This window comes from Strongylocentrotus purpuratus, unplaced genomic scaffold (assembly GCF_000002235.5).
Source record: "Strongylocentrotus purpuratus isolate Spur 01 unplaced genomic scaffold, Spur_5.0 spur5_scaffold_1, whole genome shotgun sequence".
In the NCBI taxonomy this organism is placed as follows: domain Eukaryota; kingdom Metazoa; phylum Echinodermata; class Echinoidea; order Camarodonta; family Strongylocentrotidae; genus Strongylocentrotus; species Strongylocentrotus purpuratus.
Genome location: NW_022145594.1, coordinates 18621435 through 18633161, shown reverse-complemented (window position 1 = coordinate 18633161; position 11727 = coordinate 18621435). Strand labels below are relative to the sequence as shown.

Sequence of the window (11727 nt, the reverse complement as noted above, 5' to 3'; positions counted from 1 at the left end):
TGCACGCATTTGCCATGCATAATTGACACGTATCAAATCGCGGCTGCTTTTTTGCGGTGGCTTGCCGCGCCATATCTGAACAAGCCTTTACTTGTTGAATAACTGGAATGCACATGCATGGTACATCCCACACTTTGTATATTGGCATACACGTATACAGATAGTATTCATGACGTACAGAAGAGTACACTATAAACATGATAAACTAATTCCAGCACATACTCTTGAAAGGCTGGAGTATCAAGGACATGAACATGGAAGGTCATAATTTTTACAAAATGAAAGAAGTTCGGCACAATAATCTTTGAAGGAATTATATGAAGTATAAGTAACAGATATGGCGCATTCTTTGTTTCACAACAAACATCTGAAAGATATCTTAATGTATGTGGCCTATATGTATTTCACCGTTTGACATGACGAATGGGTAAACAGGACACTGTAATTGTTACTATTTTGAAATACACAGATAAGAATCTACAAACTAAAAAATCCTTTTAAATATTTCTCCTTGTAATAAGATGTAAATGAATGAAATCAAAAGAATGTCTTCATGGAATATTTCAAAATAAAACAAAGCGTGTTGGTAGCAATGTCAGCCCCTTTTTTCAATGTCTAATGCAGAATAGGGCAACACAAATCTCGCGCATTTCTATAGGCAATACATCAAATTACTAATGATAATGATAAAGGTTTTATGTAGATCATTTCCACACTGCAGATTATGTTGTAGCACTTTGCAATCATAGTTCACATTTAACAATTCTATTTCAGTATCTTATGTTTACAAAAGAAGTTACTACTTAGGGCCTCTGTTTTTCATCTCAGATACACTTTTGTGTAGTGATATCCTGACGATTAACAATTGATGATATGTTTGCATAATAACAATAAGTACATATAAATATTGATTAAAGAAACATTGAGGGGTTAATATTGTGTTCTACAATAAAAACCGTTTACGAGCCATTTCTACAAAGACGTTGAGGCCATCCTCTAGAATAAAAACGGGTCAGTTAAAAGTTGTAGTAAATATAGGATTCCTTATAAAAGTATCACAAATGTATTTGCTTTTGCAAATTATTCATCTACCTGTGTAGATACCATTACATAGGGGATTCAACATGATTTCCTTCATATTTATATTACCAATCATGTAGTATTTATAAGTCCGATCACTGAGACCTTCACACAAATCAACATAAGGCAATTCCATTAGTCTTGACCATCATCACCTATCGAAATGTATGAAAATTACAACGGCATATTACAAAATCTTAACATGGTTTCTATGGGCTTATAGAAGGGTGTGGAAATTACTCTTGAGTTGATTTTTCCATGGTCTTTGTGATGATATTTTAAGTATCTTATATCAGGCTTATGTACATAGTCATGCGTGATACCTTTGAAGCCAATGCAATTGCTGATGACTTCACTTCAAAGTGCAGCAATTTGTAGTACATTTATTTATATTTATTTTGGAAGAAAACAAAATGTAAGCAAAATAACGCTGTGTTGACAATTCTTTCAAAACAATCAAAAATATATTACATGCTTAAAAAGTTATTCAAAACAAAATATCATTTCAATAGCAATAGGATTAACAAACATTTGAATTCATGTACATAATTTATTGTACAAGCTACAAAGAATTTGCCTAACATACAGTAAACTAAAATTAGATATACATGTACAAAATGGATCTTTATAAACAGTGTCTAGTAAAAGGAAGATATATTTAAATTCGATGTGCTATCCTATCAAGGCAGGAATAGACATATACAAATGTACAATGAGACGGACAAGCGATCAAGTGTATGACGTGTTTAAGAAGGAAAGCACTAATTCCATCGTGACCCTGTGATTTACTAAATTTTGTATTCATCAGGGAACACAAAAAACACTTTCAAACCTTTGTTCCCAGAATTTGGTCACGGGACCTACAGGCTGGTCTCCTACTATAAGCTACACAACTCAAAAAGCAATATATATATCGTTGGACCAATGTAGTCCTCAAGAGCGAAGCATACAATTCGCATCTCATGAAGTACCAAATAGCTCATCAGCGAGACGAATTTGACCAGCCTCTTTTAGAGCACGCTTCAGGGCTTCACACTCTGTTGCCTTGGTTTGCTTCTTTCTCCACTTTCGAAGCATTGATAGTGTACCCATGAATGATACTTCTGAAGTCTTCATGTTTGTGTCGACATAACGTTGGATATCTTCTGGATCGAAGCCGAGAGCCTTCCCGAGATTATCTATCTCATCACGCCTTCCAATTTTTCGAGCAACAGTGGCCAGTTTTTCGTCAAAGTCTTCCTTTCTACCTGAAATGTTCCTTACATAATCATATATTTTTTTTAAAATTAACTTTCAAATACCATGTACTGACAACAGAGGGGAGGGCTGAAAATACTATCCAATGGCTGCATGTATATTAAATAAATAATCGTTATCATTTGTCTGGAGCCTAATTTGCCTCGACGGGTAGAGTGCAACGGAAATTCCTTCCCCATTTCTTCTTAATTTGAAATGTCATGCTTTTGATTTGTATATGATATCACATGCACCATGAGTAACAGTGATATCAGATCAGATTTTTATTTATTTGTGAGTAAGCATCAAAATGGTTTCCATTTACAGCGTGCTAACAGCATTCAGTTATGTATATTGAAGTTTAATTAATAAGATAGTTGAACCCAGTATCCCCTTCTCTTTGTTTACAGATTTTTTTTTTTTTTTAATTGTAAAATCACATTACAATCAAGCACAAAATATATTACGAAATAATGTCCACTGTAATCATGCATTTTTGGGGAAGCAACTCGAATATCATTACCCTGGCAATAGTTTATATGTGCAGTCATTGTTTTGTGGTGCAAATTTGTTGGGGATGTGTAAACTGCCCCCTCGCCCCTCCCTCATGCAAAGACATCAGTTATTTCATTACAGGTGAAATAAACGATCATAACTTACTCCGGAGTTTCATCTGTACTTTGATGTGATGTCTGCTGTGTCTGTGAACTTGATGAACCCTGCAGTTGTTCTACAAATTGTCGAAATCGGGACAAAAGTACCAGTCAAATAACGAATTGATGTATAAGGAACTGGAAAGCTATCATTTTTACCGAAAAGGAGATCATGTTTTATAAATTAAAACAAATTATATTATGATAACTAATAATCCTTCGCTTTGTATCTAGCAAAGATGATTACGTTTCATAATGGAGGCAGCAATGTCCTTAAAAGTTTGTCAGGATAATTGTTTAACTTGTATATTTAATGCAGATTGAACACCTTCATGGCTCCAGATGTAATACATGCATCTAATTTAAAGGCTCATTTGCTTTCAGTATAACAAATATAGGAAGGACAATTGTGATCCTTATTGTGTTTGTGATCACAATCACTGCTAATAATGTTTAATTCTCTTTGATAACTCCAAAGTAAGAGAGCAACTCTAGTTTCCGAAATGAGGCCACTAAAGCTAAAGACGCCTTCAATTTTGTGTTCATTACCAGTGTGGTATTGGACCATGTACATGCACCAAGGATTTTTCCTTCCAAATCTATGAAAATGACCAAAGCTGCAAATCACTGTTTATAGCCAGAGGGAACAGAATACATTACATACAGTATTTGTTTACCGGAGGCAATGACTACATATAATTGCATTGCATCAAATGTATACAAATGACTTGATTGATGAAAAGGGAAAACGTCTGACTCGTGAGCAATGTGAACAAGAATTCTGCTTGAAACTAAATTATTTTAATTCTATTATTCAAGCTATATAGTGTCGATATCAAATGCATATTAAAAATGTGAAAAATGTAGTAGATCATTTAATGACGTCTCATATCATCATATTAGTACATGACATAAAAGGTTGTCAATATATTTACAAAACTTTTCTTAGAAAAATGAAGTGAGTGCACTCTATTTGTCTGAAATAGGAACGACGTTTAAATGTATACTCTTGAATGTCCAATAATGCAGAAATATCAACGAATGATATTTCGTTTTACACAGATATCGGTTAAAGGCATTTTCAGTATAAGATAGTAAATAGGACTCTGTATATGAACGAGTAAATGTAAAAGATGAAAATAGTGAGTAATGATAAATGTTAATTTTTGTTTTAAAAAAAGAGCTGGAAGATATTGCACATTTCTTTTACAATTGTGAAATCAGTAAACCAATCTGAAGTGAAACGGTGAAATGAATAAATAAGGGTTCTCGAGTACAGATTGAGTTAAATTTAGAAAATGCAATTTTTTGTTCTGAAAACAAAAGAAACGATGATTTAAATTGCATGTTAACTTTGATTGAAAATCAACTATTTCTTCAAAAGATTAATAACAAAATTCCAAACTTTAGTTCTTTGAAGAAGAAAATTATTCAATATTATGAAGACAAGAGATATATTCATTCTATATCTGGTATGTATAACAATTTGTTTACTAAATGGCAGTCACCATAACATTTGGTTGTATGAGAAACAAGGAGAGAAATTTGGAAGTATTATGTTTCATTTCAGTTAAGGAAAGACTTAATTTCATTGAATTGTAATATATTTTGTTTGACTTAATAAAATAGTTACCAAAAAAATGCATTGAAATCATGCCAACTTTGTCTTACTAAAGCCCCCATCACACCAAAATAGTTCTCACCACGTTCTAGAAAATGTTGCCAAACTGGCTAAAACTGTTTAAAAACAGGGTTAAACGTAGTAGCAAATGTTAACGATATGTTTAAGGACTTCATGGACTGGCCTGGCCTGGACTAATGTCTATAATGCGATCCTAGTTCGTTCATAAACATTACACAATACTCGTCTGTACCCCGTACCCAGTCCACTGTCAGTTTATATCAAGTTCAGACCGGGTATATTTGCCATTTCCAAACAGTCTAAGCCCGTCATTAACTATACCTCGTTCCCAATACGTCCAAACCATTCTTACTAGTTCACAACTTGTTCTGACTAGCTTATAACACAACCACCCCGTTTAGAGACAGTTCAACTCGTCCTCATCTCGTTCTTAGTGCGTTCGAACGCGCTCCTACCATGCGCGTGCAATCCTGTCCTGGCTCGAGTTCTATAAAAACCCAGCGCGTTCTTGCTGTTTGAGGTTCGACCACATCACGTTGTAAGACGTTGCTAGTAGGATCGAGGCAATTCCGTTCGTAGTACGTCCATCTCGTTTTAAGTACGTTGTCACTCCGTCTAATTCCAGGACGGGGACAATTTTGAACAGGCTCAAAGTTATAGAGCACCCTTCCCGTCCAAGCTAGTCCGAGCCCGTCCATGAAATAGTTCTTAAAAAGATCGTAAACAGATGCTACTACGTTCACTCCGGTCGCACACAGTTTGAGCCCGTTTGGCAACATTTTCCAGAACGTAGTGAGAACTAATTGCGTAAGATGGGGGCTTCACTTGAATGTCTTGATCTGCAAAGCTTGAAGCGTTGAAGTTAAACGGGAATGAGGAATGGCGACAACTTGCTGGTTTTTTTTTTTATAGCCCCCGAGCCAGGATGGAGTTGCACACGCTCTAGGAGCACGTTCAAACGCACTAAGAATGAAATGAGGACGAGTTGAACTGTCTCTCAACGGAGTGGTCGGGTTACAAACTATGAGAACAAGTGACGAACTAGTTAAAATTGGTTTGGACGTATTGGGAACGAGGTACAACTAGTAAGTAATAACTTGTAACGGACTATGGACTGGCTTGAACTGACTGGAAATGGCAAATTTACCCGATCTGAACTTGACATGAACTGACTGTGGACGTGGTACAGACGAGATGGACGTATTGAGGACTGTTTATCAACGAAAAAGGATCGTATCACAGACATTATTTACACATTTTGCCCCAACCATGACCAGCTTTACGATTTGTGTTAGAGGAAGATTCTGGAACGTAGTGAGAACTAGTTTGGTGTGATGGGGGCTTAACACAGTTATGAATACCTGGGCAAAGAGTTCGGAGACTAGTGGATCTACAAGGAGTTGTAAACTTGAATATACAACGCAGTTCTTCCAGTGATTGTCCTGTCTGTCCTACTTGCAGGGTCACTATTATTCTTTCATCTGGCTGGCTTGTCAGGTCCAATACAAACGACTTCATCCTATGGTGTCCTCTCCATAGTTCGTCATACTTGATAGTCTACGAAAGAAAGAGCATATAACTACCAAACAATGTTTTCCTTCTTTTATATACATACATATAATTGTATACAAAGGTATGTGTGTCGCACGTATTTCTTCTTGCTGAATAAATCAAATCAAAATAAATCAAATCAAACCCAATTAAACATATTGGTGACAATTTGTTCTAAATATTAATGTGTCGGACGAGCATGTTAAAAGATATTGATATTTCAAAACGATGCATGTATTGAACACCGAGCTTGGCTTGGAGAACTGTCTGAATGGAATTCATATTTTTCCCTTTTTGGGAAAACAAGTTGAATTAGTTTTGGAGTCAACAGGATTAGTCTCATTTTTTAAAAATATTGCAAATTGTAAGAATATTTTGAGTGGTCTGCTTTTCATCACTGAAAAATTGCCATAATCTGTATTTTCTAATACTCCACCCTCGCCTAGTCTGATTTCAGTTCGACTACCTTTCAAATATCGCATTATCCTTAATGGTAAAAAAAAATAGTCGGTCCACAGTCAGTGTAGTAGTGTCACTGAAGTTGTACAATGTATAATTCATCAAACACGGTCAGACCACACATGTTTTCAAAGCTTCCCTTGGGAAAGAAGACCTTCGGCTTTCAGTTAATTAGTTCATCTTTTCTTTTCCCCTGTATCCATGCGACCCTCTCCAAAAATATATATATTTTTTGTGATCACTGTTTGTCTAGATGTTGTCATTATTGAATGAAATTAATTAAAAGCATCACACTGTTTGCCAAGGATGAGGGCATTTGTTCCAAAATTATTTTGATATTATTTCATTATGTCCATGGCTCTGCTCCACAATACAATATTACTTTGATAAATCACAACATTCTGTCTAGATCTTGACGCTCTCAAAACTCTTGATGAAGCTAAATACAAAGTGCTCATGCACGACCTGTTAACAGTGAATGCTCTTCCTCGAAGGATTATAAATTGCAGATTAGTTTAAGATTTCAAAAACAATCTAAAAATAACGTTTGATTTGGCTTCCTTCTTTTTGTTGTTGTTGATATGTTGTATCTTACTCATTGGTACTTTTGTGTAGAAACGTGAATGTTGTTTTGTTGTATGCACTAGTGCCCCTTGAGCATTTAATATCAAGTGAATGTGCATGGTGCCTTACAAATCATATAATATATCTTTATCACTATTATTGTCATTATTATTTTTATTATAATTAGTTTTATTAATATTATAATTATAGTTATTATTATCTTTGTTATTATCAACATCATAATAATGATTATATCCTGCATCAAAAATATGTTGGCTTTTGATTGGTTGAGAGCTTGTCAAATGACCAGAAATATTTGAATTATTTTTAGAAAGTACTTTATGAGAGTACTATTTAGGAGTACTATTTGGGAGTTGAACAAAAAATGTGAATTTCTTTTTTGAATTTCATTTTTTTCTTTTTCAAATCTTAAATTAATGAAAACAAAATATTTTAAATCTTTTTAGATAAAAATGACATTTGTTTATTCTAATTTGTTTTCTTTCCAAATTTTTATTTTTTGTTAATAAAAAAAAAAAAATTGATGCAGGATATAAAACAAATATACCATGCCTTCTATTCGAGGTACTGGTTAAAACTATGGGCCTCGGTGACTCCAAATATACCATTTGCTTCGGGGCTGCGCCCCTCAGCGAATAGTACTATTGGAGTCACCTCTTGCGAATAGTTTTAAACAGAACCTATCAAGACAGTGTATAACTTACGGCATCTCCAATTGAATCACCGTCTATGAAACAAGACATCATGACGTCCACTTCAGCCTTATTGATAAGAACCTCTGCCACAGGATGAATACGAACAAAACCTACTATGTCTTCTTCCTGGGATACCAACTGTCGCAAAACGATTTACCAAAGTACAAATAATAGCAAGTGAAAAGAATAAAATAGAAAGTTAAACGTCAATTGGAAACTACTTAGATATCACTCTCAAGTTGTTAACATTGATTTGAATGAGTTGCTCTTAGTGGCTCTAATTCCGCTTTTCTTCTTCCTATCTTCTGTAATCTTTTGATCAGATACTGTATAAATGATTGCAAATATACCGTTAAATGACTTTTCATGCTTTTTCGTTCTAAGAGCTCATAGTGAAGTAATACCTAATTCACCTATCAAGTATGGAATATTCTACGTGGGAATGGAGGTGTGTTGTTACTTTTGGTAAATATTTCAGGTGGAACTTCTGAAACTTAACCCCAAATAAACATAAAAATACATGTAACACATATCCTTTTTTCTCCTAAAGTAGCAAACCTTTTAAATTAATCGAGAAAGACGGAAGTGTCAGGAGATTATTTTCCCATCTTTGTGACACAAGATTTCAATGGACCATAGATGTCGATTACATTACAGGATAGAGTTTGTGATATTCTAGAGTTCATATTTATTCTTGGGGTAAATGTTGCTTCGAAACAAAAATTGTACATAATAGTTATAAACTAAAATCCGAAGATAGTATTAACAAAATGTAATCGAATTAACATAGTAACATTGACAATGCCTTTTACACTGCCAAATCCATTTAAACAATATTCTTACCTCCTTGCTCCCTTTCATGCCATCATAGAGATGTGCACGTAAGAGGACAGAAGTTCTTTCCTCTGGTAGTTGCTTTTCAGCAAATGGCAGGCAATGCATGTGCTTCCCTTTAAAGAAGGCATTCTTCAACTTGAATCGGATGAACGCCCAAGAGAAGTGATTCATCTGCAATGTAAGTATATCTTTCTCGATGTTGCAGTTGGGTATTCCAGACTGTGTTAATGGAATTTGTTCCTTTACTTCTGCGTCTAATATGAACAGATACGTAAGTAACGGTTGTAGGTCAATTACTCCCTGGACAATCACCCCTGGCCAATTACCAGCGGGACAATTACACCCCAGAAAATTACATCCTGGAAAATTACATCCTAGAAAATTACCACCGCCGCTCCTCCCCCTCCACCCCACCCCCCCCCCCCCAGAGGACAACCACACCGTCGACAATTACCACCGAAACAAAAAATCTGCTTTTATTAAAACCAACTTAATATCAGGGTAGACGTTCCCTTTAATAAAAACGTGATGGGGTAATTCTCCTCGGGGAAGGATGCCCTTGTCCTTGCCTCCCCCCCCTTTTTTTTGGAGGGGGGGGGTATTGTCCTGGGGGTAATATTCAGAGATGGTGGTAACTTACCACGGGTTGGGGGTAATTGTCCTAGGGGTAATTTCCCGGGGATTATTATCTTTGGGAGGGGGGGGGGGGTATATTTCCGGGGGTAATTATCCGGGGAATGGTTGTCCAGGGAGTAATTGTCCTGATACGGTAAGTAACTAAGTATATTTCTTTATATGCATGTACAAACAAAACGCCATCATTAAAAATGAGCTATCTTTTGTTTGCATAATGTTTATAATAGAAACTACAGTAGTTGTTTGCCTAGCATACAGTTTACTTACATTTATATGAGAGGTACGAGAAAGGCTATATACGTATTTCATGCAAGTAATGAATGGGGGGGGGGGGGGTAAGGTGCATAAAAATCCTCTAACAACGCAGAGTGGCCTCATCTTACTTTTCTCTATGAGGACCCTGCAATCAAATTATTACAAGGGTTTAATCTAAGATATATCTACCTTGAGTTCCCATGTGATCCTTAATTCTTTACATATATGTCAGTATAACTAAGCAAGCTAAAACAAACCACAGATATAATTATTTGGTAATGTAAATGTAATAAAAGTTATCTAATGCTGTGATTTTACTTTAGGAAGATAACTCTTCATGTTTAAAACTTGAAAGAGTTACAAATGTATGGTTAACTCATAGCAGTGGAGTGTCAAATTATAATGATGTTTTATTTGTAACTCTTCATCAACGATAATGGCACATTATACATGTGCAGAAAGAGCAAAAATCACAGAAATTTAAAGTTTCTAACTTTGATACGTGGTATCGAATACAAGATCCCTATTTGGGGTGGACAGATTGGCAATTTTGTTGGTGCAGGTTTTTTTTATGTCACAATGGCTAATTTTATAAACATTTTCATATTGTTCAACCTGTGAAGGAATGGAATTTGTTGAATTCATTATTGCCGATTTGAGGAGGGAAAACTTTAGAATTTAGGGAATAAGAAATCTATGGACTGATTAAACAGCTAAAGTTGTCATATAAGATGCAAGTTGCAAATAAGAATTACTGTGTAGAAGATACATGTAAGACCTACTATCATTACCTTCTTTATTTTGACAACGAAACCTAAGCATTCCTTGGCTATTACATACATGTATCTTTAGATGACAGATTTTCTATTTCTATATCACAAACTCAAAGCTGGCTTTAAAAATAGAATGCATATACACGTTAAGATTTACTTACCGGGGGAGTATTCTCCCTCTCCCGTGTACAAGACTGCCTCCACACTGGAGTATCGTGTAATCACAGCACAGTGAGGTATTGTGTACGTCACCGGTAACTTGAGGACCAAGTAATCAGGGGCTAAACACTGTACACCAAAGCAGACTGACATCTCTTCTTTGTTGTTGCCAAGATTAGGAATATCTGTCAGGACACGAAGAGAAATGTCCTGCGGCGCTTCGCTGCCAATTGCACCGGGAGGAATCACAAGTTCAATCCCAAAGGAATCTAGCTGAAGTTTGCCACCTTCAACTCCAATTCTCTTACAACATTCCATCTTGATTGGTTTGAAATTTTCTTCTCCTGGTACTGTAAATTAGAGGAGATATATTTCTATTAACCTCTCTTCTGACGTAAATATATTTTAAATAAATGTAGTTTAGGCCACTGATTTAATGTAATTTTGAAGCATGCTTATTATGACAGGAATAAGTTGAAAAGAAGAATATTCTCACAAATATAGTATTTGTTAATCCTTTAAGCATCTCATTCAATTTCTGTTTAACTGTTGCTTAGCTTACACATTAAGTTGTGGACAGATATCCAAAGTTAGATAAACCATCTTTGTTTTTTTATACTAACATTTGTACGAAATCGGATAAAACATAAGAAAACAAATTGTATTCCTTTTAAGTATATGGCCTTATTTCCATTCGGTCCAATCTTGAATAAGATTACAACACGTTTGGTCTATTGCTCATTTAGTCTAATTTAAGTTTGTCTCATGCCCATTTCGTCTACTATTCATAAGGTCTAAAAAAGAAAGAATTGATGATTATCAATGTAAAATAATTAATTCACCCAACGTCACAACGCATGCACTTGACGAACTTCCGATTTGAAATCCGAATAGACTCAGTGATCTCAGAGTCTGTGAGAACAAATGTACATACATGTATAATATAAATAAACTCACCTGTTGAAGAAGTTGGGGAAGGTGAGGAGGATGGGGAGGTCTTAATCCCGGACTTTGAAGGCATTTGTGTACCATGCTCAGTTGGTTTTATTCTCTGATTGTAATCTTCGACACGATACGCCTTTGAAATATGAATATTCAATATTCAGAAAATAGTATCAATTCCTCAAAGTTCATAAAAGATTTTGAGAAATGTCATGCACGCAATC

At 35.2% G+C, this 11727-nt stretch overlaps 1 protein-coding gene across 1 annotated transcript; it reads right to left on the bottom strand.

Annotated features, from left to right (window-relative positions):
* Window positions 1–1403: 1403 nt before the first annotated feature.
* Window positions 1404–10904, bottom strand: LOC105443026. Its single transcript, XM_011675815.2, has 6 exons — window positions 10564–10904; window positions 8745–8992; window positions 7911–8039; window positions 5973–6168; window positions 2977–3046; window positions 1404–2338 (listed from the first exon to the last, which is right to left on the bottom strand). Exons 1-6 carry the CDS (start codon window positions 10877–10879, stop codon window positions 2041–2043), a joined length of 1257 nt encoding a protein of 418 aa, XP_011674117.2. The 5' UTR covers window positions 10880–10904; the 3' UTR covers window positions 1404–2040.
* Between the last annotated feature and the right edge of the window lie 823 nt (window positions 10905–11727).